This window comes from Gymnoscopelus braueri (assembly GCF_963280865.1).
Source record: "Gymnoscopelus braueri genome assembly, chromosome: 18".
In the NCBI taxonomy this organism is placed as follows: Eukaryota; Metazoa; Chordata; class Actinopteri; order Myctophiformes; family Myctophidae; genus Gymnoscopelus; species Gymnoscopelus braueri.
The window spans coordinates 8,973,130-9,000,714 of NC_137618.1; the positions used below are offsets into that span (position 1 = coordinate 8,973,130).

The 27,585-nt window shown below is 44.8% G+C and overlaps 2 protein-coding genes across 3 annotated transcripts in view; both read left to right on the plus strand.

Moving 5' to 3' along the window:
* Positions 1-5,169, plus strand: part of LOC308106200 (titin-like) — a gene marked incomplete at its 3' end in the record, with an annotated part of 62,897 nt that extends 57,728 nt beyond the window's left edge. The window contains exons 71-76 of the mRNA XM_080457257.1: positions 220-3,207; positions 3,522-3,584; positions 3,769-4,188; positions 4,427-4,702; positions 4,909-5,010; positions 5,159-5,169. Coding sequence (XP_080313383.1) covers positions 220-3,207; positions 3,522-3,584; positions 3,769-4,188; positions 4,427-4,702; positions 4,909-5,010; positions 5,159-5,169 — 3,860 coding nt within the window. The remainder of the gene's footprint in view (positions 1-219; positions 3,208-3,521; positions 3,585-3,768; positions 4,189-4,426; positions 4,703-4,908; positions 5,011-5,158) is intronic.
* A 995-nt stretch (positions 5,170-6,164) lies between these two features.
* Positions 6,165-27,585, plus strand: part of ttn.1 (titin, tandem duplicate 1) — a 91,947-nt gene continuing 70,526 nt past the window's right edge. Inside the window, exons 1-47 of one of the 2 annotated variants that reach the window (XM_080456806.1) lie at positions 6,165-8,044; positions 8,791-8,841; positions 9,038-9,430; positions 9,723-10,001; positions 10,373-10,782; positions 10,923-11,049; positions 11,330-11,596; positions 11,745-12,011; positions 12,175-12,438; positions 12,558-12,697; positions 12,856-12,982; positions 13,313-13,579; positions 13,737-14,003; positions 14,095-14,361; positions 14,503-14,642; positions 14,767-14,893; positions 15,314-15,456; positions 16,327-16,450; positions 16,588-16,685; positions 16,894-17,062; positions 17,182-17,279; positions 17,505-17,673; positions 17,873-18,139; positions 18,432-18,698; positions 18,819-19,097; positions 19,186-19,594; positions 19,753-19,877; positions 19,966-20,232; positions 20,466-20,735; positions 20,858-21,157; positions 21,285-21,587; positions 21,684-21,871; positions 22,056-22,170; positions 22,288-22,575; positions 22,767-22,918; positions 23,150-23,297; positions 23,424-23,601; positions 23,738-23,859; positions 23,988-24,275; positions 24,544-24,840; positions 25,051-25,237; positions 25,344-25,459; positions 25,581-25,880; positions 26,069-26,368; positions 26,495-26,600; positions 26,861-27,057; positions 27,204-27,515. In XM_080456806.1, coding sequence (XP_080312932.1) covers positions 6,277-8,044; positions 8,791-8,841; positions 9,038-9,430; positions 9,723-10,001; positions 10,373-10,782; positions 10,923-11,049; positions 11,330-11,596; positions 11,745-12,011; positions 12,175-12,438; positions 12,558-12,697; positions 12,856-12,982; positions 13,313-13,579; positions 13,737-14,003; positions 14,095-14,361; positions 14,503-14,642; positions 14,767-14,893; positions 15,314-15,456; positions 16,327-16,450; positions 16,588-16,685; positions 16,894-17,062; positions 17,182-17,279; positions 17,505-17,673; positions 17,873-18,139; positions 18,432-18,698; positions 18,819-19,097; positions 19,186-19,594; positions 19,753-19,877; positions 19,966-20,232; positions 20,466-20,735; positions 20,858-21,157; positions 21,285-21,587; positions 21,684-21,871; positions 22,056-22,170; positions 22,288-22,575; positions 22,767-22,918; positions 23,150-23,297; positions 23,424-23,601; positions 23,738-23,859; positions 23,988-24,275; positions 24,544-24,840; positions 25,051-25,237; positions 25,344-25,459; positions 25,581-25,880; positions 26,069-26,368; positions 26,495-26,600; positions 26,861-27,057; positions 27,204-27,515 — 11,743 coding nt within the window. In that variant the 5' untranslated portion in view covers positions 6,165-6,276. The remainder of the gene's footprint in view (positions 8,045-8,790; positions 8,842-9,037; positions 9,431-9,722; positions 10,002-10,372; positions 10,783-10,922; positions 11,050-11,329; positions 11,597-11,744; positions 12,012-12,174; positions 12,439-12,557; positions 12,698-12,855; positions 12,983-13,312; positions 13,580-13,736; positions 14,004-14,094; positions 14,362-14,502; positions 14,643-14,766; positions 14,894-15,313; positions 15,457-16,326; positions 16,451-16,587; positions 16,686-16,893; positions 17,063-17,181; positions 17,280-17,504; positions 17,674-17,872; positions 18,140-18,431; positions 18,699-18,818; positions 19,098-19,185; positions 19,595-19,752; positions 19,878-19,965; positions 20,233-20,465; positions 20,736-20,857; positions 21,158-21,284; positions 21,588-21,683; positions 21,872-22,055; positions 22,171-22,287; positions 22,576-22,766; positions 22,919-23,149; positions 23,298-23,423; positions 23,602-23,737; positions 23,860-23,987; positions 24,276-24,543; positions 24,841-25,050; positions 25,238-25,343; positions 25,460-25,580; positions 25,881-26,068; positions 26,369-26,494; positions 26,601-26,860; positions 27,058-27,203; positions 27,516-27,585) is intronic. The other variant, XM_080456805.1, reaches the window with a different exon arrangement.

A 27,585-nucleotide genomic window follows, 5' to 3' on the forward strand; every position in this document is an offset into this window, starting at 1 on the left:
GATCAATTTGTGGTAATTGATTATCAATTACTCATCTTTGCGCTTTCCATTTACTTCTTACACTTTCTTTTGAGCCTCTTGTCATCTTTTGCATATATTATACACAGATATACATATTGTACACATAGGTTTCTAAAATGTGTCTTTTAAACTTCTGTCTTCTTGTTTTGTGTTGCTTCTTCTTTACCACTGCTTCTTGGTGCTTAAACATTACAACAGTTCCCATGAGGACTGATCTTAAAACTGTGATGGCAAAGGATGCTGTTCCCACTGACTACAACAAAGATCAGAAGATTGAAGAGACTGAACTAGATGAGAGTGAATTAGATGAAGATGTAGAAGATGTAGTCGAACCAATAGAGAGCTTTGAAACAACAGAGGATGTTTCTTACACTGAAGAAGTTTCACCTCTTACTCCAGCAACCAAGAAAGATGTTGCTGCTCTATCCAAAAAAGATACTACATCTCCACCCAAAGAGGCTGTTCTAAAAACATCTGAATCACCAAAGTTGAAGAGTAAATTTACTAGAATTCTTAAAGAGAAGGAGCCGGAACCAGAGGTCATCAAGTTGAAGAAGGTTCCAACCAAGCCCAAAGAACCAGAGAAAGAAGTCATCACTCACAAAACAGAGGTAAAGAGACATCAAGACGTTGAGCTGACCGTCCATGGACTTCATGGTAGAGAAGATCGGGAGATAACAACACTTGGGAGAACAGAAAGAGTCTTCACTGCAGATGAAGAGGCAATTCAACTGGGATACTTTGAGCAAGCTGAAAGGCTCAAAGTTATGCAACAAGAAGAGAAAGTGGGCTGGACGGAAACCCCCAAAGCACATAAAACTGAAGAACCAGAGGAGCCAAGTTTGGCTATGAAGAAGGTCACTAAATTACCAAGGGAAGATCAGGACCAAGAGTCAGTTAAGCTGAAACCATTTAAAAGAACATCAAAGCCAGAAGAAGAACCACAAATGATCAAGCTAAAGAAGGTGCCCACCAAACCCAAGGAACCAGAGAAAGACATCAGAACTCAAAAAGCTGAAGTCACAAGGCCTGATACTGAAATGACACTTCATGAAGTTCATGACAGAGGCGACCGTGAAGTCATAAAACAGGGGAGAACTGATAGAGTCTTCACCCCACAGGAAGAAGCAGTTAAATCGGACTATTCAGAGGAACCTGCAGAGAGAGAAGATGAAGACGAAAAGACAAGATGGACAAGAACCCCCAAAGCACCAAAACAAGAAGAACCAGAGCCTGATTTCACTAAATTTAAAATTAAGAAATTGCCAAAGGGAGAAGAGGAGCAAGAAAAGGTCCAGCTAAAACCATTTCAGAAACCTGCCAGATCAAAGGAGACAGAGCCTCAACAACCTGAGGAGGAAACAAAGGCAAAAAGAGATGCTGCACAAATGCCTATCAAAAGAGCTGACATCCCAGAGAGAGATCTACCTACTGTTGCTGCACGTCAACCAAAGGATGAACCCACACTTCCTGCCAAGACTCCTGACACATTGCCTGACGTTAAAGAGCAAGAGATCAAACCAAAGAAGGTAGTAGACAAAGCTCCGAAAGATGAATTACCAGCAGATGCTGAGAAGCTGCGTGAAAAAGCTAAAGTCACTCCTCCACTAGAACAAGGTCAACTCAAGTCAGCCATTAAGAAATTGCCAAAGGGAGAGGAGGAGCAAGAAAAGGTCCAGCTAAAACCATTTCAGAAGCCTGCCAGATCAAAGGAGGCAGAGCCTGTACAACCTGAGGAGGAAACAGACATAAAACGAGATACTGCACGAACACCTTTCAAAAGAGGTGACATCCCAGAGAGAGATCTACCTACTGCTGCTGTACGTCAACCAAAGGATGAACCCTCACTTGCTCCTAAGATTCCTGACACAGTTCCTGATGTTAAAGAGACCGAAATCAAAGCAAAGAAGGTTGTACAAAAAACTACAGATGCGGATAAGCTACATGACAAAGCTAAAGTGACTCCTCCACTGGATAAAGAAAAGGAACAAGGTCAACTCATGTCGGCAATTAAGAAATTGCCAAAGGGAGAAGAGGAGCAAGAAAAGGTCCAGCTAAAACCATTTCAGAAGCCTGCCAGATCAAAGGTGGCAGAGCCTCCACAACCTGAGAAGGAAACCGACGCAAAGCGAGACACTGGACGGACACCTTTCAGAAGAGGTGACATCCCAGAGAGAGATCAACCTACTGCTGCTGTACGTCAACCAAATAATGAACCCACACTTCCTGCTAAGACTCCTGACACAGTTATTGATGTTAAAGAGCAAGAGATCAAACCAAAGAGGGTAGTAGAGAAAGCTCCTAAAGATGAAAAACCGCCAGATGCTGATAAGCTACATGACAAAGCTAAAGTCACCCCTCCACTAGATAAGGAAAAGGAACAAGTTCAACGGAAGTCGGTGATTAAGAAATTGCCAAAGGGAGAAGACGAGCAAGAAAAGATCCAACTAAAACCATTTCAGAAACCTGCCAGAACAAAGGTGGCAGAACCTCCACAACCTGAGGAGGAAACGTATGCAAAGCGAGATACAGCACAAACACCTTTCAAAATAGGTGACACCCCACAGAGAGATCTACCTACTACTGCTGCTGCAGGACAACCAAATGATGAACCCACAGCTGCTCCTAAGATTCCTGACACAGTTCCTGGTGTTAAAGAGCAAGAGATCAAACCAAAGAAGCTAGTAGACAAAACTCAAAAAGATGAAAAGCCTACAGATGCTGATAAGCTGCGTGCCAAAGCTAAAGTCGCTCCTCCACCAGATAAAGAAAAGGAAACAGTTCAACTCAAGCCATTCACCAAGGCTCCTAAAGCTGAAGTAAAAACTCCTGAGGAGAAAGCAGCTAGCCCAACTTCACAAGATGGCACTCCTAAAGAGCCAAATGAACAGCAGCTTAGAAGAGGGGAGCGGACTCCCAAGAGAGAGCTTGAAAAACCTAAAGAGAAAGACGAGGAGCACACAGCAGAGAAGAAGACCACTCCAGTCAGGAGAGATGTTTCTCCACCTGCCAAAGTTCTTGTTCCTTCTGAAGAATTTTCTTCTGAAGACGTTGATGAAACTCCACCGAAGAAAACCACTGCTACTGAGAAAGTTCCTCCACCCAAAATAACTCCTCATAAACAAGTTGCTACATCAAAAACAAAGGACAAAATGCAGAGGGTTGAAGAGCAAATTCCTCTGAAAGGTATTAAGATTCATATGATCATCTCATGATCGACTCTTATAGTTTGAATAGAGATGTTATTGTGACATCTCGCTCTTAACAATCACCCTCGCTCTTATTCTTCACAACATCATATCATCTCTTGAATAACACGGAAGATGCAGTGGTGCATATCTTAAACTAACCTTGTCCAGTACCCTAAAATGTACCTTGTGAATTAATCAATGTCATAAATGTCTGTGTATGTAGTGTCTCCTGTTATCTGCGACCTCTTAATTAGTTGCTGTCTCTTAATATGTCTTAATGTGAATTGTGTTGTGTTGCTTCTTCAAAAGCAAAACTCAGGGTTTCCCCTGAGGGAATACCTGTCACAGTTTATGATGATATCACTCCGCAAGGTACGCATAGTACTAAGGAGGCCAACACCTACTGTTTTTCCCCTTCTTTCCCATTCTTTTAAACATCTTAAACCATCTTCACTTGAATTCCATGGTTTAACTGTCTGTTTAATTGTTGTCTTGTTAAGTCTTATCTCATTGTGTTGTTTTCTTGCTGGTGACCATGGCATCTTGTATTCCAAAGTGTCTACACCAGAGAAGAAACCTCCACCACCAGCAATGCCTTCTCCTCCACCTCCTCCTGCGGTGGAGAAAGTCACTCCTCCTGCTGTAGAGAAAGCTGCTCCTGCAGCTGTGAAGAAAGTTACTCCTCCTGTAGAGAAAGTTACTCCTGCTGTGGAGAAAATTACACCTTCTGCTGTAGAGAAAGTTCCTCCTGCTGCTGTGAAGAAAGTTACTCCTCCTGTAGAGAAAGTTACTCCTGCTGTGGAGAAAGTTACTCCTCCTGTGGAGAAAGTTACTCCTGCTGTGGAGAAAATTACTCCTGCTGTGGGGAAAGTTACTCCTGCTGTGGGGAAAGTTACTCCTGCTGTAGAGAAAGTTACTCCTCGTGGTGTGGAGAAAGTTACTCCTCCTGCTGTAGAGAAAGTTACTCCTCCTGCAGGTAGTTTGTCTTAATTTAAATTGTTTCTTAATCATAATTGTTTGTTGGCTCATCTTCCATCTTTTATTAGTTGTATTTTTGTATTTTTGTCTCAGTTGTCTGTCTGTTTGTTTTCTGTCTATTTCTCTTCAGTTTTGTCTGAAACCATCTTCACGTCTGTTTCATTGTTGTCTGGTCAAGTCTTATCTCAATGTGTTGTTTTCTTGCTCGCTTGACCTTGGCATCTTGTATTCTAAAGTGCCTCCACCAGAGAAGAAAGCTTCTCCACCACCGTCAAAGCCTTCACCTGCTCCTGCTGTGGAGAAAGTTACTCCTTCTGCTATGGAGAAAGTTACTCCTGCTGCTGTGGAGAAAGTTACTCCTCCTGCTGTGGAGAAAGTTACTCCTGCTGCTGTGAAGAAAGTTACTCCTGCTGCTGTGGAGAAAGTTACTCCTCCTGCTGTGGAGAAAGTTACTCCTGCTGCTGTGGAGAAAGTTACTCCTCCTGCTGTGGAGAAAGTTATTCCACCTGCAGGTAGTTTGTGTTGATTTAAACCATGTCCGTTATTCATACTCGTTTGTCGGCTCATCTTCCATCCTTTTTAATTTTGTCTCAGTTGTCCGTCTCATGTTTGTTTTTGCTGTACTTGTCCTCAGTTTTGTCTCAAACCATCTTCACGTCTGTTTCATTGTTTCCTTGTCCTAAAATCTTATCTGAACTTGATGATTTCTTGCTTGTAGCGAAAACTCCCTCTGTGGCGGCTCCATCAATGCAAGAGAAAATGTCTCCTCCAGCCACCGTGGCTGCATCTTCTCCTGTAACAGAGACTGTTACACCTGAAGGTAAAGTCTCTTCTGTTGTCTTGTCATTCATGTCTTGTTGCTCTCGTCCAATGTCTGTCGCTCGCTTTGAGCATTTCTTACGTTGCCTAACTTCAGCCTTTGAGCTGGAAAAATGCTCTTATATCTGTTTGTCTAATTCTGTGTATAGATTCCAAGTAGATGCTATGTGGACATTTCCACTTCTGCCTTGAAGTCTTTAACATCCACACATATTTTCCTAACAGTGTTTGTTCTATCTTAGAAGCCAAATAACCTCACAGCTGATGTTCATAATACATCTCTCTTAAATGTATTTAGCTGTTGCCCAAATGCAATGTCAAAACACAGTGTTTGACATCTTGTGCTTGATTAGGACAGATATGTGTGAGTGTGGGAGGTGGGGGGTTGGTAAGTATTAAATGACTGACATCAGGTTCAACAGTCATTGCATTGACTATTGGAAAATAGTCAATGGACTTTATGGAAAAATATTCTTTTTGTGTGAAAAATAAATGTGCACTACACACTTCTTAAATAATCCAAGTACCTGCTTGTTTTAAGTAACTAATAACTTGCTGTGTTTATGTAATGGGGTTATTCCCATTTCCTTAACAGAGTTTGTATTGTTGTCTATACTAATACTGATTTCATTCAAATTCTTGCAGACATGGGAGCTGTTACAGCACCGGATGGGACACCAAAAGGTATACCCAATTACTGGTTCTTTATCAACTTTACAACTTTTAATAGCAGTTGCAACTACTTAATTTATCTTTTGTTTTGTGCAGTGTGTCACTTTTAAATGTTTTATGGACGTTTTATGTGATGTTGTATGTCAATTGTTACCAGTTGTTTATAAGTAATGCGTTATGTTATAATGTTCAAATGAAGTCTTTATGTTTGTGTCTGTTAAATAAAAACATCTTGACTACCTCAACCACAGCACCACCTGCTAAACAGAAGGGTAAGATTCCTGGTCAGGAGGCAAAACCATCTGAATCGCCAAAGGTGAAGAGTAAATTTACTAGAACACCTAAAGAGAAGGAGCCGGAACCAGAGGTCATCAAACTGAAGAAGGTTCCAACCAAGCCCAAAGAACCAGAAAAAGAAGTCATAACTCAAAAAGCAGAGGTAACAAGTCATCAAGACATAGAGCTGAGTGCCCATGGACTTCATTATAGAGAAGATCGGGAGATAACAACACTTGGAAGAACAGAAAGAGTGTTCGCTGCAGACGAAGAGGCAATTCAACTGGGATACTTTGAAGAAGCTGAGAGGGTCGAAGTTATGCAAGTAGAGAAAGTGAGCTGGACGGGAACACCTAAAGCACAGAAAACTGAAGAACCAGAGGAGCCAAGTTTGGCTATGAAGAAGGTCACTAAATTGCCAAAGGAAGATCAGGACCAAGAGTCGGTTAAGCTGAAACCATTTAAAAAACCATCAAAGCCAGAAGAAGAACCACAAATGATCAAGCTAAAGAAGGTGCCCACAACGCCCAAAGAAGCAGAGAAAGAAGTCAGAACATATGAAACTGAAATGACGAGGCATGTCACTGAAATGATGGTCCATGAGCGCCATGACAGAGACGACCGTGAGGTCATACCACTGGGGAGAACTGATAGAGTCTTCACTCCACAGGAAGAAGCAGCTGAATTGGGCCATTCAGAGGAACCTGAACAGTTTGATGAAGATGAGAAGACAAGATGGACAAGGTCTCCCAAAGCACCGAAACAAGAAGAAGAGCCTGATCACACAAAATCAAAAATTAAGAAATTGCCAAAGGGAGAGGAGGAGCCAGAAAAGGTCCAGCTAAAACCATTTCAGAAACCTTCCAGATCAGAGGAGGCAGAGCCTTCACAACCTGAGAAGGAAACAGAGGCAAAGAGAGATGCTGCACGGACACCTTTTGAAAGAGGCGACACCCCACAGAGAGATCAACCTACTGCTGCTGTGCGTCAACCAAAGGATGAACCCACACCTGCCGCTAAGATCCCTGACAGGGTTCCTGATATTAAAGAGCAGGAGATCAAACCAAAGAAGGTAGTAGACAAAGCTCCAAAAGATGAAATACCTACAGATGCTGATAAGCTGCGTGCCAAAGCTAAAGTCACCCCATCACCAGATAAAGAAAAGGATCAAGTTCAACTCAAGCCATTCACCAAGGCTCCAAAGGCTGAAGCAAAAACACCTGAGAAAGTAGCTAGCCCAATTTTAAAAGATGATAGTTTTAAAGAACCAAAGGAACCACAGCGAGTGGAACGGACTCCAGAGAGAGAGACTGAAAAACCTAAAGAGAAAGACAAGGAGCCATCTGTTGCTGCCAGAAAGCCCAGTCCCCCGGGAAAACCCAGTCCTCCAGGAGAGCCTAGTCCGCCACGAAAGCCCAGTCCTACAAGAAAACCCAGTCTTCCAGGAGAGCCTAGTCCTCCACGAAAGCCCAGTCCTCCAGGAGAACCCAGTCCTCCACGGAAGCCTACTCCTCCAGGGAAGCCCAGCCCTCCAGGAGAGCTTAAAGACAAAGATAAAGGGAAAGAAGCACCTCAGGTAGAGAGCATAAAGAAAGGCATAGAACTAAAAAAGACTCCATCACCTAAAGTGGGTAAAGAAAAGGAAAAAGTGCTGCCTGTGGAACAGGTCAAAAAGGTGGAGCTGAAAAAGACTCCATCACCCAAGACCGAGAAGCCTAAACCTAAAGAACTGGAGACTGTTCCAATGGAGAGGAAGCTAACTCCTAAAGGAGTTTCTCCTAAAGATTCCATTAAATCAGTTTCTCCTAAAGATTCCATTGAAGCAGTGACTCTGAAAAAGACCCCTAGGAAAGTGTCTCCAGAGGAGGAGAAGGCTGCAGAACCACAGAAGAAGCCCATCGTGAAGGAGGTGTCCCCTGGAGCTGTGCAAATGCAGAAAGTACCCACCCAGCAGGAGGAGGAGGTGGAAGAGGAGGAGCTTGAGGGAGAGCAGGAAGAGGAAGAGGCTTGGGGATGGGAGCTGGAGTGGGAAGGTGAAGCAGAGGACGGGATGATGGAGACCCCGGGCATGCCAGGCTGGAAACGAGGTGAGATGAAAGCTGATCCATCTCCGACTGACGACCCAGATCCCTACCATCCCACCTCAGATGAATCATCTAATCCCCATCTACTGATCCATCAACATCTGTCCTACAACCCATCTTATCAGGCCATCCATCATTCTTATTCATCCAACCATCTTACTTATCTGTCATTCATCCATCCATCCAATCAACCAACTATCCATCCATCTACCATCTATCCGTCTGTCAATCCGTCTGTCCATCCATCCATGCATCCGTTGTCATGTTCTCATTGTCCACCTGTCACTATCCATCTTTTCATCTTTCTGTCCTTCCATTGTCATGTTCTCATAGTCCACCTGTCATTATCCATCTTTTCATCTTTCTGTCCTTCCATTGTCATGTTCTCATTGTCCACCTGTCATTATCCATCTTACCATCATTCTGTCCTTCCATTGTCATATTGTCATTGTTTCCATCATCTTAAAATGTGTCTTCATTTTGTATTGAATGTCAACATCAACGTCTGTATGTTTGTCAGTACTAAAGTGACTTTTGTTCATTTAGTCTGACCACTGTAACACCTCGCTTTGCTTATTATTATTACTATGGTGCTCATCATCTTCACTCATTACTTGACTTATCTGACATTTCTAGTCAATATGTCTGTACGTCTGTCCGTCTGTCAGTTTAGCTTACAGTTCATCTTCTCTTGGTATCGCTGGTGTTGTTACATTAGACATCAAACTCATCATGTTGTTTCCATCCAGATGGAAAACCATCAGAGGGTTCTCCTAAAGGCAGAGGCCGAGGACTTGGGGGTGAGAAAGTAGCTCTTTATGTTCTTCATGTTAACTTTGTCATGTCTGTCAACTTGACACAACTTCCAAGTTCTTGAATCTTCTTTCTTGCTTTTAACAGCTCACATATCTTATGCCGTATGTTGTATGTTATCCAGTCTCATCGTCATAATTGTACTGAAAATGTAATTGTGATATATTATGTTTGGTGTTGCAGCAAGACAAACACCGTCTCCTGGTGATGCAGGCAAAGGGTTGAAGCCTGGTGGAAAAGGCCCAACACCACCAGAGGATCCTTTCGGAGGATTCAAACTCAAGGCCGTTCCTCTGAAGTTCATCAAGAAGATCGAAGACGTCGTGTTGAAAGAGTCTGAGTCTATTGGCGGCGCCGCTGTGTTTGAGTGTGAGGTTTCTCCATCCACGGCCATAACTTCATGGCAGAAGGATGGTACCAACCTCCGTGAAGACCCCAAGCACAAATTAACCTCAGATGGTAAAGACCGCAAGCTGGTAGTTGTTGACGTCCAGCTGGCTGATCAAGGGGAATACACATGTATCGCCAAGAATGCCGGAAAGGAAATTCAATGTGTGGCCAAACTGATTGTTGAGGGTAAGGAAACTGATTTTTGAGGGTAAGGGGAGTGTTGTTTTGCACCAGTCAATTGTAGCACTATGGCAGTGTCATACATTCTTTATATTGTTTATTGTTTATTGTTTATTGTGTATTGTGTATTGTTTATTGTTTATTGTTTATTGTCTCTTCATAATGTACTTTTGCACTCTTACAGTCCAATTTTGAATAGAGGACGTTTACTTGTAACAGAGCATATTGCTACTTTTACTTAAGTCAATCCTTTTTAGTACTAATTCCACCACTGCATGTTTAATTTGCGTGCCTCCAGAACTCCCTCTGAAATGGGTGACTGAGCTGAATGAGGAGACGTCCTGCATGAAGGGACAGCCCGTCTACATGACTTGTGAGCTGAACAAAGAGAAAGACGTGATCTGGAAGAGGAACGGCGAAGTCCTGAAGAAGAAGGCCGGCAAGGTGGCCATCAACATCATCGGAATGCAGCACGCCGTGACCATCCAGAACTCCTCGGAAGCGGACGCTGGGCTGGTCACATGCGAGGTGGACGGACAGGAAGACGTCAAGACCACAACTAACGTCAAAGTGATCGGTAAGGAGTAACATCTGGTTTATAGAAACATCATATTTCTCTCAAGTATAGGTTTATTATTTGACCTATGCACTGCTAGAGCAATGATTATTAACCTTTTGAATTTCAAAGACCCCCAGGTTGATATGCATTAGGCCACGGACCCCCATTTGATACTACTTTTTCAAATGTCTAGGACCCCAATCTACACTGTAAGGTCCTCAGTGCTTATTTAACCCGGACCCAAAAAATGCTAGTTATGATTTTGTGCAACATTAAAATGTTGTACTACCTCCATACAGACAAGGCCTCATGCCCCCCTCCTGTGGTCTTTGGCGCACCCCCATCAAGGGACACTGACCTAAATGTCGTTTCATTTTTCTACACAACAGAAATCGTCAAAGACTGGCTTGTGAAGCCACTGAGAGACCAGCACGTGAAACCAAAGAGCAAGGCCACGTTCAAGGCGGAGCTGTACAAGGACACTCCCAACTATAAGTGGTTCAAGAACGACGACGAGCTCGTTCCCTCCGATAAGGTGGAGATGAAGAAGGACGGAAAGAACATGAGTCTGACCATCAACAACTGCCAGCCCGACGACGTGGCAGAATATACCATCACAGTGGAAGATTGCAGATATGCTGCCAAACTCACGCTGGGAGAGCGCGAGGCTGAGGTCCTGAAGCCCCTCAAGAGTGTGGAGGTGGTTGAGAAGGAGGAGGCCAACTTTGACACAGAGATCTCTGAGGCTGATGTGGCTGGAGAGTGGAAGCTCAGGGGCCAGGTCCTCACCAGAACACCTGTAAGACTTATGACATGGTTTATGCACACACATACTGTTGTTGTTTTTATTTAGATGTACAGTATTTATCTGTTCTTATAAGCTTTGACATAATTAACAATGTTTTGAGATTTATCATTTAACCTTGGTTTCCTTTTCAGACATGTGACATCAAGGCTGAGGGCAAGAAACGTTTCCTGACCCTGAAGAACGTGCAGGTGGACCAGGCTGGAGAAGTGTCCTATCAGGCTCTGAATGCTGTCACCAGCGCCATGCTCAACGTCAAAGGTAAACACACCTGTCCACCGCACACCTTACAATACAGCATGGTCATAGTCAGTGGTGGAAAGTACATTTACTCAAGTACTGCACTTAAGTACAAGTTAAGGTGCTTTTTTATTGTGCTTTTTACTCCACTACAATTCATAAAACAACTTAAGTAACTGGTTACTTCTGGACAAATGTGAGTACTTCTTCCACCACTGATAATAGCAAGGTGAGACCGCTGTGAGCTTGGTTTTGTCTTTGTGAATAACTGTGACACTGTGACACTGTTCACACCTCCCAGAAATCGAAATGGCCTTCACAGAGCCTCTGAAGGAAGTGTCTGTGCCTGAAAAGAAACAGGCTAAATTTGAATGCACCATCACTAAGGATGTTTCAAAAGTGATGTGGTGGAGGGGGTCTGAAGTGATCACCCCAGGCCCTAAATATGATATAATCGATGATGGAAAGAAACACATGCTGATTATAAATACCTGTGAGTTTGACGATGAGGCACAGTACACTGTCGAAGTGTTGGGACACACGTCCGCTGCTCAGCTGACAGTTGAGGGTAAGTATTGGACGTCCACATCTTCATATCCTGGAGGTTCCCGATGTCTTAATAGCTTTTGTCACTGTTTCCTGCTGGATGTGCAGGCACGTAAGCGAGCAGCCAATAGCAAAAAACCTTGTTGTCCGTTTTAATTGATGTATTGCAGGTATGAGGCTCAAATATGTCCAGTCGATTCAGGACCAAACCGTAAAAGAGCGTAACACAGCCCGATTTGAGCTGGAGCTCAGTCATGAGAACATACCAGTGGTTTGGTATCGTAATGAAGTCAAGCTCCATGTGAGCAGAACGCTGATCACACATGTGGATGGAAAGAAACACTCATTAGAAATGAGGGAGTTGACTCTAGATGATACCTGCCAAATCAAGGCAGAGGCCAAAGGAATTTACTCCATGGCAAGACTGACGGTCCTAGGTAACATGATATACTCTACTGTCATCTTGTGTATTCTCCTCTCCATCTCTTGTCTTCCCTCCTTCCTTCCTTCCTTCCTCCCTTCCTTCCTTCCTTCCTTCCTTCCTTCCTTCCTTCCTTCCTTTCATTCTTTAACTGTGTGATTTCCATTCTTTGTTTTCAGAGGGAGATGCACTGTTTGTGGTGAAGTTGACAGACTTCACAGCCACAGAGAAAGACGAGGTGACTCTGGGGTGCGAGCTCAGTAAGGACGTGCCCGTCGTGTGGTACTTCGGTGATAAGGAGATCACCGCCTCCAAGACGGTGGTCATGAAGTCCGAGGGCACGCGCCGAACTCTGGTCCTGAAGAAAGTGGAGGAGAAGGACAAAGGAAAATACATATGTGACTGCGGAACGGACAAGACCACGGCAAGCATCAGCATTGAAGGTAAAAGTCCGGTCTGAGACTTGAAGTTGGCAAACCTTTCTCCGGAGTATCAAACCATGAAATGGTTTGAAATGCTTTTATATGTTATTTACTTTTATGTTTCCATTTGTCAACGTCAGCTCGTGACATCAAGGTGGTTCGTCCCATGTACGGTGTTGAGGTGTTTGACGGCGAGACCGCTCGCTTCACGGTGGAGATCTCTGAGGGCGATATCCATGGACAGTGGAAACTGAACGGAGAAGTCCTGAATGCCTCTACTGTGAGCACAAGCACTATATTATTTGCAGGCAGACTAACTAAAATTGTGTTAACATACTCTACCAAAATGTGACTAAATAACATTGTAATAACTAAAAAGAAGTACAGCTTTAACCATAATAACCCTGCTCATCACTGGTGTTTGTGTGCTGTTGACAGGAGGTTGATATAATTGAGGAGGGAGGCAAACACAGTCTGATCCTGTACAACTGCAAAGTGGCCCAGACAGGCGAGGTGTCCTACAGCGCTGCCAATGCCAAGTGTGCTGCTAACCTGAAAGTGAAAGGTAAGGAGCCCTATTAAGATAGCCTTGTGAGCTTGTAGATAGGCTATTTTCAAAAGTTAATTTTTTTTAAAAGAATTTTAGTACTATTACTTTGGTACTGTAGTATATTTTGATGCCAAACCTTTTTACTCAAGTCCAGTTTTGAATAAAGGCCTTTTACTTATCACAGAGTATTTTTTATATTGTGGTATTGCTACTTTTACTTAATTAAAAAATCGGAGTACTTATTCCACCACTGGTTTTAATGAATCTACACCTGAGCAACCTATTACAATTCACTGCTCAACACAATTGAGTCTAAAATGCTATCCTTCTTCAACATTACAACAGATGTTCCACTCAATTTCCTCACACCACTGAGTGACGTGCAAGTGTACGAGAAGGACGAGGCCAGGTTTGAGGTGGAGATGTCCAGAGCTCCGAAGAGCTTCCGTTGGCTCAAAGGATCTCAGGATCTGGAGAGCGACGACAAGTATGAGCTGCTGCACGAGGGACTGATCCACACCCTGGTCATCAAAGCAGCCGCTTTTGAAGATGAAGGCAAATACTCGTTTGAGGCAGAGGACAAGAGGACGTCTGGCAAGCTCGTTATTCAAGGTAACACTGATGTTTCAAATGAATTGATGTCCGCTTTCCATTATTTGTATGCTGAGATCTTTTCACATGCAGCTTCTTTTCTCTCTTATTTTTTGGGAACCAACCACCGATCTAGTGTAATTTACACTTCAATGTTGTAAATATTTTCCCATGACAGGTATCCGTTTGGAGTTTGTCAGGCCGATTAAAGACGTCACAGTTAAGGAGCGCGAGACGGCGGAGTTCAGTGTCGAACTGTCACACGACAAGATCCCAGTAGTCTGGTACAAAAACGACGTACGCCTGCATCCCAGCAAGGTTGTCCACATGTCAGATGTAGAAAAGGTCCACACTCTGGCCTTCAAGGAGGTGACCATTGATGACACCTCCATGATCAAAGTGGAAGCCATGGGGAAGGCTGTAACAGCCATGCTCAATGTTGTCGGTGAGTAAACCAAAATTGTTATTATGACAATTAATCATCTAAAATGTCATGATCGTGACAACCTTGTTAATGACTTGATTGTTCCTTGCAGAGGGAGATCTGTACTTCGCGTCCAAGCTGCAGAACTACACAGCAGTGGAGAAGGATGAGATCCCTATGGTGTGCGAGCTGAGCAAGTCCTCCGGAGACGTGAAATGGTATAAAGACGGAAAGGAAATCATTCCCTCCAAGAACATTACCATCAAAACTGATGGCAAAAAGCGCATCCTGACCATCAAGACGGCAGACAAGTCCAACATCGGAACTTACACCTGTGACTGTGGTTCAGACAAAACCACAGCCGACCTGAGCATTGAAGGTAAACCTTTAGGCCGTGGGCAAGGCGCCTAAATAAAAAAGCCACATGTGAGCGTGCAGCGCAAAATTTACATTGTACATTGTAATCTTTACCTCATGAAGCTAATGCCCAAACTTGTTGTATTTTATTTTGTGTCTGCAGAACGTGACATTAAGATTGTGCGTCCGCTGTATAGCGTGGAAGTGACAGAGACAGAGACAGCTAAGTTTGAGACCGAGATCTCTGAGACAGACGTGCATGGCCACTGGGAGCTGAAGGGAGAAGCTATCCACAACTCTAATGTGAGTTGAACCACTCAAATGTTTAAACTGTTCCACATTTGGCTGAGAACCACCGCATTATCCTTGAACTGAAGGCTTTTAGAAAATAACTGAACTGAAGCATTGCTGTGTCTCTTCTTTCCAGGATGTGGAGATCAAAGAAGAAGGAAAGAAACATATGTTGATTCTGTATAACTGTAGTAAGGAGATGGCAGGACCCGTTGACTTCCGGGCAGCTAACGCCAAATCTAACGCCCAGCTCAGAGTGAAAGGTCAGTCATTTCTCTATTTACTAGATATCTTTTACTAGCTTATCTTTTATTTTAGAATTTTCATTTTTGCTAAGTAGAAACCTAGATATGCTTTGACTACTTACAGTATTGGTTGATTTACACATTTTGATTTACTTCTGTTTGAAAATTATCTGGCAAACAGTCTGTCTCCAGAAACAGAGATATAACATGGGACTCACTGTTGTGCAACTAGAACAGCAGTGTGTCTCTACGAAGCTGTTGAGCCAATCAGCTCGTGGGGTTATTTTAGAAGGCCTTATCTAGAGTGGCTGAAGAGTCCCATGTCTCTCCTCTGTGAGGCAGCTCTCCTCAGCATATGAATGTTAACAACATAGAAGAACCAACAGGCGGGATGTTTTAATGAGAGCTTACTGAACAAACTGACCATGTCCTCTGCAGCACGCTCCATCACGTTGATGCGACCTCTGAAGGACGTGACGGTGACGGCCGGAGAAACGGCCACCTTCGAGTGTGAGCTGTCTTATGACGGCATAAAGGTGGAGTGGTTCCTGGGAGGTCAGAAGATGACGGAAAGTGACAGAGTGAGTAGAGCGCTACTTGACACTATACAACACCACACAATGCTGTGGGAAACTATACAACATAATGCTTTAAAACTCAATACAACACAACACTATACGTACAACACAATCCAACACAGTCAGGTCATTACATTACAGTACAGTAATCCACTTTTTTCCTATGGGCCACATGGCTTGGCAAGGCTTAATTATTTACAGTAATCCACATGTAACAACAAAGATGAGAGAAAAGTTTGCGCTCTTATTGAAATGTCCAAAAAGTCAGGTGTGTAAGCCAAACAAAAGACAAAAGGAATGCTTGCACACCAACAAAACAGAGGTTTAGCAGATGCAAAAATGGTAATCCACAGACCCATGGTATCCAGCGTACCATGGTACTAGAATTACTACAGCTGACTCACACCAAACTAATTTATATTCAACCGTTTATATTATTATATGCCCAATAAGTCATTTTGATTGTAAGGATTTTTAAAAATTGATGATGTGTGATGAATTGGTCAGAGCAGCACATTGCACATATAAGGTTCTGGTCACAGCGGGGGTCTATCTGTCTCAGATAACAGCAGGTTATTTTTAACAGCAGTTACAACTCAACTGCTGGGTGATGAGGGCTGTTTTCTACTCATAGCACCACCTGCTGCTGGGAGAGCAAAAATAGCAAAAAAATATGTTTTGTCGATTCAGCGTCAGGTCGTAAATGATCGAGCACAGCCAGGAGAACCAAACGTGACATTGATGAGTGTAAAGTCTTTACCACAGAAATGCATGGTAGACAGGCCCTGGCACCTAAAACGTTGTGTGGCCCCTAGATGTGTATAATATTGGCCCAGAGGTATCAGACCATTAATGGAATGTGTTTTCCTGCAGGTGGTGACCAGGGCTGATGGCAGAATCCACTCTTTGACGGTCAGAGATATCAAGCAGTCAGAGGCTGGAGAGGTCAAACTCACAGCCAAGGACTTTGTGAGCCAGGCGGAGCTGATTGTCAGAGGTAAACACATCAAAACACATTACAGACTGTTTAGTTTTCATACGGTCTAGGGGTGCCACAGATTAATAATCTATCCCTATTTTGGCCATGTCATGACTGTCTGACTAATGAAGGTTTATGTGTGTGTTGCTGAACAGATCCGTCGGTGGAGTTCACCAAACCTCTGGTAGACCAGACCGTTGAAGAGGAGGCCACTGCTACTCTGGAGTGTGAAGTGTCCCGAGAGAACGCTGAGGTCAGTCCACGAATTCTGTATATCAATGATAATTGGTTCAACAATCTGCAATTGTTGAGGCAAACAGAGTCAAAGACACTTCACGTTGTACAATAGAAGTTTTGTACATAAGCTCATGGGAGAAGTACATTAAACATTCAGGGTAGTGGTATAGTACATTAAACATTGTAGTACATTAAAAATTGATTCTACCATGATTCTTGCACAGGTCACATGGCTCCAAAATGGACAGGAGATCCGCAAGACCAAGAAGCACGACCCACAGGTCAATGGCCGCAAGAGAATACTCCTCATCCACGACTGTCAGTTGGAGGATGGCAAGATGTACACCTGCGACGCCAAGGACTTCAAGACCTCCTGCTTCTTGGAAGTCACACGTGCGTTCAGTTTTATTTTATGTTCATTTTACCAGACAGCTCTAAGATTGTAATGATGTATATAATCATGTCATATCAAAATGTAACGTATAATTGTGGTGTTCTGTGCCCATCCACAGCTCCGTTTGTGGAGTTCGGTAAACCTCTCCATGATGTGGAGGTTGCAGAGAAGGAATCTGCCAGGTTTGAATGTGAAGTGTCACGTGAGACTGCTAAGGTAAGATCTGAATACACATCATGGAATAGTCCCAGCATGATCAAATATACATGGAATAATCCCGGTATATCTTATTTAAAGATTAGGGAATAACAATAATGACATTCTAACTCTACAGACTAATGTAAAAAATTAATAATATAATACATAATGATAATTCCCTTATGGGACAAGTTTGTGGAATGGTCATAACATTGTTGTTGGTTTTGTTTCATGGTGGTCCAGGTGCGTTGGTTCAGGGATGGAGCTGAGATAAGGAAGGGTAAGAAGTATGAGATCATCGCCACGGGACTCCAGAGGATTCTTATAGTCCACAAGTCAGTGTTTGACGATGAAGCCGAGTATGAATGTGATGCCAGGACCTCCAAGAGTTCTGGAATGCTCACTGTCGTTGGTAAGACTCTCTCTCTCTCTCACTCTCTACATTTAGGGCTGTCAGGATCATGACATTTTATTTAATTGTCATTCAAAGAAATGTTTCAGCTCTCAATTTCAAATACAAATAAGGCGAAACCGATGAAAGACTTCTGCTGACATTGAAAGCACGTCAAACGGTTCCTAAGACCCCCCTGTGTTCTCTTCCCCATGCACAGAGGAAGCTGCCAGGTTCACCAAGAACCTGTCCAATGTTGAGGGAACAGAGACGGACAGCGTGAAGATGATCTGTGAGGTGTCTAAGGAAGGAGCAGAGGTTGTCTGGTACAAAGGAGACCAGGAGCTGCCAGAGGGAGGAAGATACGAACAAATCGTGGATGGAAGGAAGAGAATCCTCATCATCCAGGACTTGAAGATGGAGGACGCTGGGGAGTACCACTGCAAACTGGGCGAAGTCAAGACATCAGCCACACTGAAACTGAACGGTAATAACATCCTAACAGTATTAGAATTTACAACAAACATGTATGTAGTCTAAAACAAAAATAAGTACAAGGCACTCTTTGTAAAACAAGAATGATTTTCTTTGCCCCTTTCTTTTTTTACACAAAGAGCACCGTTTAACAACTATTGACAAGTCTTGAACGCCGTAGCCCTCCTTCTTAAAACGTATCACCACTTGGTACATGAAGATTTGTTTTATTAAATGATGTAAACATGTAGTGCCTTCCTCCACAAACTGACCTGGGATGTGTTCTTCTCCTGTCCTGCTTGTAGAGCTTGCCGCCGAGTTCATCTCCAGGCCTCAGAGCCAGGAGGTGGTGGAGGGAGAGAAGGCAGAGTTTGTCTGCTCCGTCTCCAAAGAGACATTTGAAGTCAAGTGGTATAGAGGCAAACAGGAGATTCAAGTTGGAGAAAAGTACGACATTGTCAGCGATGGGAAGAGAAGAGCTCTTGTTGTGAAGACATGCGAGATTAAAGACGGGGGAGCATTCGTTGCCGTGATCGGCACAGTCAAAGCTTCAGCCGACCTGGTTGTGCTTGGTGAGTTATTCAGCTTTCTGTCGTCATGACTCCTTTCATCTGTTATGCCTTAGAGCCCCATATCCCTCCTCTTTAGTTTGTCTGATTCCTGGTCAACACGTGCCTGTTTTCTCTTCGCAGAGAAACTGAGAATCGTCACCCCCATCAGAAATACGGAGGTGAAGGAGGGAAGCGAGGTTGTGTTCAACTGTGAGGTGAACTCGGACGGAGCCAAGGCCAAGTGGCTGAAGAACGACGAGACCTTGTTTGAGAGCGGAAAGTACATCATGCTCCAGAGAGAGAACATCTTCTCGCTGAGGATCAAAGAGGCCGGGAAGGCTGATGAAGCCAACTACACCATCACTCTGACCAATCAGAGAGGAGAAAACGCCAACAGCTCTGCCAGTGCTAAAGTAGCAGGTAAGTGAATTCACCTGGAAGACTTGAATCAGTGGTTCTCAAACTTTTTAATTACCTCCATTAAAACCTGCTTCCTGTGAACTTCTAGCGGAGAAGATGAAGTTCTTGGACCCCATCGAGGACATCGAGACCCAGGAGAAGAATACCGTCGTCTTTGTGTGCAAGGTCAGCCGCCCGGAGGTCACCGTCAAGTGGATGAAGGCCGGAGAGGAGGTGACCCTCAGCAAGCGCATCGTGTACAGGGTGGACGGACTCAAACACACCCTGACCATCAAGGACTGCGCCATGGCCGACGAGGGAGAGTACACTGCCATGATCGGAGACGACAAGTGTTCCGCGGAGCTGATCATTAGCGAGGCTCCCACAGACTTCTCTGCGCAGCTCAAAGACCAGACCATCCTTGAGTTTGAGGACGCAGAGTTCACCTGCACGGTGTCCAAAGAGAAGGCTACCGTTAAATGGTACAGAGAGGGACGTGAGATCAGAGAAAGTCCCAGGTAAGGAGCATAATAAATTATGATTTATTTTTTAAATACATTTTATACTAATTTACTAAATCGATTAGTCTGGTTAAATACCTTGTTGTACAACGGTGTCGCACAAAATAGCGGAAATAGCTGATCTACAAGCTCACAATGCACCATTTATTTTGCAGGTTCCACATGGAAAAAGAAGGTAGTACGTGCAGACTGATCATCAGGAATTGCAGACCTGATGATGAGTGTGAATATGCCTGTGGTATTGAAGACAGAAGGACCCGGGCCAGGCTCTTTGTTGAAGGCAAGTCGTTCATTTTCCTATAGCACTCATTTCTATTTAAGGTTTGTGATTTCTGTGCGAAGTCCTCATGTTCCATGTCTCTTCACAGAGACCCCAGTGGAGATCGTCAGACCTCCCCAGGACGTGTTTGAGCCTCCAGGCTCGGACATTGTGTTCGAGGTGGAGCTCAACAAAGACAGAGTGGAAGTGAAGTGGATGAGAAACAATATGATTATTGTCCAGGGAGACAAATACCAGATGATAAGCGAGGGCAAAGTCCACCGTCTGCAGGTGTGTGAGATCAGGCCTCGTGACCAGGGAGAGTACAGGATTGTGGCCAAGGACAAAGACGCCAAGGCCAAGCTGGAACTGGCAGGTATGTGAAGATGCTTTTAAATAATTTGACAATTCCATGATTAGAGAATGAGCCAGTGCGATTGGTGGGTGAATGGATGAATTGAATGAACAAATGATGAAATGAGTGACTGATCCACTAAGTGATCGACAGATTGACTGAAGATCATTGATTAAACCAGCGTTTTCGAAGATCACAGCGGGTGGGTTGGGGGTGGAACCACTGGATTAAACCTATGACTGTGTGTTTAATAGCTGTTCCAAAGATCAAGACCACGGATCAGAACCTGGTGACAGATGCTGGTAAGCCCTTCCTCATGGTGGTGCCCTACGACGCCTACCCTCGCGCAGACGCCGACTGGCTCTTTGAGGGAACCAGCCTGCCGGTCCAGAACATCGACACCACCACCGACAAGACCGAGTACCGTCTGAAGAGTCCCGCCAAGGGGGACCAGGGACGATACAAGGTCGTCATCAAGAACAAACACGGACAAGGAGAGGCCATCATTAATCTGGACGTCATCGGTGAGGCTCCTTAAATGAATCACCTATTAATAATGGCTCTAATAACAAATGTTACTGGTTGTCCCATCTCCCTAGGTTGCGAGGTTGCAGAGTTTAAATTATGTTTTTTTGTTTGTTTTCAGATGTCCCGGGTCCTGTGAAGAACCTGCGAGTGGTGGACACGACTGACGGTGAGGTCAGCCTGGCATGGGAGGAGCCCGAGAGCGACGGAGGCAGCAAGATTGTGGCCTACATGGTCGAGAGACGCGACATCAAGCGTAAGACGTGGACGCTGGCCACAGACCGCTCCGACACTCCAGAGTACTGTGTCAGTGGCCTCAACAGAGACCACAAGTACCTCTTCAGGGTCTGTGCTCGCAACAGAGTGGGCTATGGAGCTATTGTCGCTACAGATGAAGCTGTGCAGGCCAAGAATAAGTTTGGTAAGCAGAGGAACTCAACTCATATTTACCACTGTCTACTAAATATGCATTTACTGGAACTGTGTGACTAAGAATTCACCACACCCAAGAGTTTGTAAAGTAATGTAATGTGTTTCTTGTCTCCCAGATGTCCCAGACGCACCAGAGAATGTCAAGGTGAGCGTGGTGAACAGGTATGGCGCTACTCTCGTCTGGGAACCTCCCAAGTCCAATGGCGGCTCTGAGATCACGGCCTACGTCATCGAGCTCCGCGACAGGACGTCTGTGAAGTGGGAGACGGCCATGGTGTGCGGTGCCAAAGACCTGACGGCCTCTCTGAACGACGTGGTGGAGAACAAGGAGTACATCTTCAGGGTCAGAGCTGAGAACAAGGCCGGCATCGGCAGACCCAGCCTGGCCACCGACCCCGTCAAGATCATGGACCCCATCGGTGAGAAAACGCATAAAAAGACAGCAACTATATTAATTATATTATACATATTAATTTGCTGAAAAAGAGCTAAACTAAATCTGTGTTTTACTATAGATCGACCCAGCCCTCCTCAGAACCTGAACTTCAGTGATCAAACAACGTTGGCGGTGACTCTGACCTGGGAGACACCCGCCAGTAACGGAGGCAGTATGATCACTGGATACATCATTGAGAAGTGTGATGATGGTATCTACAAGTGGATGAGATGTAACCCCAGACTCTGCCAGGACCTCTCCTTTAGGGTTCGTACACACACACACACACACACACACACACACACACACACACACACACACACACACACACACACACACACACACAATTTTCAGATATTTATTTAGATAGTAAAACATAATCTCTTTATTATTATAGTTGAAGTATGAAGTGCATTATGTAGTGATATTTATACTGTGTTGTATGTTTCAGGTGACTGGTCTGAAGGCTGGTCAGGTATACTACTACAGAGTGTGTGCTGAGAACGCTGCTGGAGTGTCACTCCCAGCGGAACAACTAGGACCTCTGACGGCTGATGATCCTCATGGTAAAATGTCTACTGATAATTTACTCGTAAAGTCGCTATTGACCTTTTGGTCTATTTTTGCCCTCATTTAGTATTCCATAATCCATATTAATAAATGTCCCCCGTCTCTGTCCTCAGCTGGTCCAAGCATGGACCTAAGCGCATTCAGGAACGGCCTGGAGGTGATCGTCCCACACCCTCTGACCATCCGCGTCCCCCTCACTGGATACCCCACCCCCAACGCCAAGTGGACCATCGGAGACAAGGAGCTTAGCTCTACCGATGAGCGTGTGTCCATGGTGACCAAGCCTACCTACACAGAGCTGACCATCTCTCCCAGCGTCCGACCAGACAAGGGAACGTACACCCTGACCCTGGAGAATGACGTGAACTTTGTCTCCGGAGAGATCGATGTCAATGTCATCGGTAAGGACGCCGTCTCCTATTCAATGTCTCGTCTGTCTCCTATTCAATGTCTGAGACTGAGCACTTGGATTATACAGAAATATTCATATAACGTTCATATATAGTAGGTAGGTGACTATAACATGGAGGTCAAACTACATCCTCCAGTCTCTGATCAGCAACATAAACAACATTTTTGTTGATTTCCCCAGCTGCGCCAAGTTCTCCTAAGGACTTCAAGATTTCAGAGGTGACCAGACACCATGTCCATCTGATGTGGGAGGCTCCAGAACACGACGGAGGAAGTCCAGTCACCCATTACCACATAGAGAAGAGAGAAGTGTCCCGCAAGACCTGGGTCAAGGTGGGCAGCTTGTAGATCTGCTATTTTTGAAATATTTTTTATACTTTTACTTTACTTTTACTTTTGCATTTTGATGCCAATATTTACTTTTACTCAAGTACAATTTTTACTACAGGACATTTACTTGGAACAGAGTATTTCTACATGTTGGTATTGCCTCTTTTACTCAAGTAAAAAATATTGTTAATCAGAATGTGATGATGATGATGTAATGTTTGTGATGGGGTCCAGGTTGCCACCGGTGTTCAGGACCTGGAGTACACAGTGACAGATGTGATGGAAGGTAAAGAGTATCTGTTCAGCGTGGCTGCCTGTAACAAGTGTGGACCCGGAGAACCGGCTTATCACAACGATCCCGTCAATGTCTCTTCTCCTGCCAGTGAGTATTGATTTATTATTGATCACTGATCAGACACGCATTGGAGCATTGATGTCTATAAGAAACCACAGAGACATGCTGGGTGTCAGAACCTGACTGGTTGTTGTGTGTGTGTGTGTCTCCCAGCTGTTCCGGACCCACCTGAGAGCTTCAAGTGGAGAGACAGGAGTGCCCAAGGCATCTTCCTGTCCTGGGACCCACCCAGGTACGACGGAGGGTCTCAGATCAGGGGCTACATGGTGGAGAGGTGCCAACGTGGGACGGATAAGTGGGAGCCGTGTGGAGAGCCCATGCCTGAACTCAAGTAAGACATTACTCCAGATTGACAAAACACATTCACACTCTCAGCACCTTCACCTGGTATGGGATCTAGAGCAACCATTTCCTCAGTTGGTTGATATTAGGCACTGGTCTAACGGGTGTTGTTATTGCATTGGCAGGTTGCAGGTGACAGGACTGACCGAGGGTCAGTGGTACGCGTACCATGTGAAGGCCTACAACAGTCTGGGAAGCGGCAGGCCATGCAAGGCCACTGATGAGATTCAAGCTGTTGATGCTAAAGGTAAACTGGCATTTTCATCTGTCAAACATGTTTGTTTTCTTATAGTATTTACTTTTGTCATCCACTTATTGTAAATGTGAAATGTATTCACTTCAAACTCACTTCCATCAATGTTCACATCCCACCAGAACCTCCTGAGATCCAGTTGGATGTGAAGCTGTTGGCGGGTCTGACCGCGCGGGCCGGAACCAAGATCGAGCTTCCAGCCGAGGTGAAGGGTAAACCTGACCCCAGGGTGAAGTGGACCAAGGCTGACCTGGTCCTGAATGCTGACGAACGCATCGCCATCGACACCCAGCCTGGGACCTCCAAACTGTCCATCGCCAACACCACCCGAGGGGACAGTTCCACCTATATTATTGAAGCTGTCAACGCATGCGGACGAGCTACCGCTACCGTTGACGTCAACATCCTCGGTACAGTATACAAATGCTGTTATTTTTAATCGATACATAAAAAAGCATAACATGTATACATCACCAAAAAATATTTGTATAATTATACACATATACAGCATACACTACATCTGTTAGAAGAGAATGTGTTTTTTGACTATGGAAACAAGCCTTTGGCTTTTTTGTGTCTCATCCATTTGGCGTTTTTTGAACCCGTTCTTCTGTACCTCTAAAAATATCTATAAGATATTCAATCAATCAAACTATAATAAACCTTGTCTCCTTGCAGACAAGCCCGGTCCACCCGCTGCGTTCGACATCTCCGACATCACCAACGAGAGCTGCGTCCTGGCCTGGAACCCGCCCAGAGATGACGGAGGCTCTCCCATCGCCAACTACATTGTGGAGAGGAAACAGACAGACAAGGAGGAGTGGGTCAAGCTCTCAGCCACGGTGAAGCACACCACCTTCAACGCCATCAAGCTGACGCCCCTGAAAGAGTACATCTTCAGGGTCAGCGCTGAGAACCAGTATGGCATCGGAGAACCCGCCGAGCATCTGCCCATCGTTGCCAAGTACTCCTTTGGTAAGTCTCATCGCAGTGGTTTCCAACCTGGAAACCCACTTGAGGGGGGCACCAAAGATCACAGGGTCTTGACTGTTCGGAGGTCGTACAAATGTCGCACAAAATCATAACTTGCATTTTTTGGACTAGGACAATCTTTCGGCGATTCAATAGGAAAGTCCTGGTCAGGTGTGTTCTCTGTCTTTTATCTAACGGTGTGACGTGTTTCAGATTCACCCGGCGCTCCAATCAGAGTGACTCCCTCTGACATCGCCAAGGACGCCGTGACCTTGAGCTGGATTGAGCCTGATGAGGATGGAGGAAGTCCCATCACTGGATACTGGGTGGAGAAGTTTGACCCTGAAACTGACAAATGGATCAGATGTAACAAACTGCCCATCAAGGACACCACCTTCAGGTAAAAGAGCTCTCAGAATATAGAGATATATAACACTTATTTTAACCAAGAAATGTAATAAAATAAAAATCACTTCATTCAGACTAAGCTATTGTGTGTTTTTCAGGGTGAAAGGTCTCCCCACCAAGCAGAAGATCCGCTTCCGTGTTCTGGCTGAGAATCTGGCCGGTCCTGGAAAGCCCAGCGCTGACACAGATCCCGTCCTGATCAAAGATCCTATTGGTAATGTCACTCATCAATCTGTCACTGGTTGCTCTGTTCTCTCTGTGACCAGAAGAAACGTATTATAGTTCACATTACAGGTTTGATGGTCAGATAATTAAATCCTGGTGTTGTCTTGCAGATCCACCATGGGCACCCGGCAAGCCTGAAGTCAAGGAAACCGCCAAGACCTCCATCGGCCTGCAGTGGAACCGACCCGAACACGACGGAGGAGCCAAGATCGAAGGCTACATCATCGAGTTCCAGAAGACAGGAAACGAGGAATGGATCCGCGTCCCAGAGGACATCCCTCACACCGAGCACGTCCTCAAGGGTCTGATTGAGAAGCAGGAGTACTCCTTCAGGGTCCGGGCCTACAACAAGGCCGGAGAGAGTGAACCCAGCGAACCATGCGACCCTGTGATCTGCCAGGAGAAACTCTGTGAGTCCAGCCACTAGGCCTGTCACGATCATGAACTTTTAGTTGATGATTAAATGTCATACAAATAATTGTGATTCATAATTTCATTGGGTTTTTGGAATTGGAACATATAAATCTAAATTAAATGTTGTTTTATACCATGAGAGTACTTCTTCCACCACTGATCTTTCCCCCTCTGTGCTCCGTAGCTCCCCCTGACGCCCCTCTGTTCCTGCACGTGAGCAACGTCACCAAGAACAGTGCCGATCTGACCTGGCAGGCTCCCGAGAACAACGGAGGCTCTCCCATCACCAACTACGTGGTGGAGAAGAGAGACGTTAAGCGTAAGACCTGGACGGCCGTGGACACCGCCGTCAAGGATCTCAAATACACGGTGGCACCCCTCACCGAGGGCGCTCTGTACCTGTTCAGAGTGGCTGCCGAAAACAAGGCCGGGCAGGGAGAATTTATCGAACTGGAAGACTCCGTCCTGGCTAAGGACACCTTCAGTAAGTTGTAACTTAATTAATTAGTTAATTAGTATGTATTTGGTCATTGGTAGTTTACATTCTACTTATCTGTTCACATGTGAAACCCTTGGTGTTATCCATTAATATTGATTATTTGCTGTGCAGCGACTCCCGGACCACCCTTGAACCTGATTGCGGCGGAGGTCACCAAGAAATATGTGGACCTCAAGTGGGATCCACCCAAGACCATTGGTGGACGACCCGTCCTTAGGTAAGACAACATAAAAAGACACTTACACAATCATAGTAAAAAAAAATCTATAAAACAATAGTAATGCATAATAAAAGTTAGCATAACATATGGTAGAAGGAAAAACAAGAACGAAAATTTTAATGTAATGTTTTTTGCAAAAAACATTACCATATAAATTAACCACACATAGTGAAAATGGTCGATACACAAATTCTACCAAAAATAAAGATTTGTTTTGCTTATTATGAGGAGGCTAAGAGTTGCTTTGTTGTTTGCAGGTATGCGATAGAGATGAAGGAGAAGACTTCAACCCGCTGGTTGAAGGTTTGTAAGACTCCAGACAAAAATACCACGTTCAAAGTGACTGAGGTGGAAGAAGGGGCAGACGTTCAGTTCCAGGTGCGAGCGGAGAACGAGGCCGGAGCGGGAGAGCCGAGCGAACCCACCGAGATCTTCACCATCGAGGACGGAAAAGGTAAGGCCCACTTCATTCAACCAATCACATCGCTTCATTCAAACACTGTAACAAACAAGATCACTTCTTATAATAAGTATCTAACTACAGGAACAATATGAACAAACTTGTGCGATGACATCCTCTCCTCTCCTCTCCTCTCCCAGGTGTTCCTTCTCCTCCTGTGGAGTTGGCGATCCCAGACTCAAGCAGGGAGCATATCACCATCTCCTGGAAGATTCCAGAGAAGGACGGAGGCAGTCCCATCACCGGCTACTACGTGGAGGTGGCAGAGGCGCGTCCCGAGCTCAAGTGGCAGCGTGTCACCCCCCGTCCAGTCAAAGAGCGAACGATCAGGCTCGGCCCGGATCAGATCAAAGACGAGAAGAATTACTTCCTTAGGGTCATAGCCATCAACGCCGTGGGGAACAGTGAACCCTCTGCCATGTCGGACAAGGTCTCCACCAAGGATCCAGACTGTAAGTACAACACACACACGCACACACACACACACACACACACACACACACACACACCCACACGCTTATT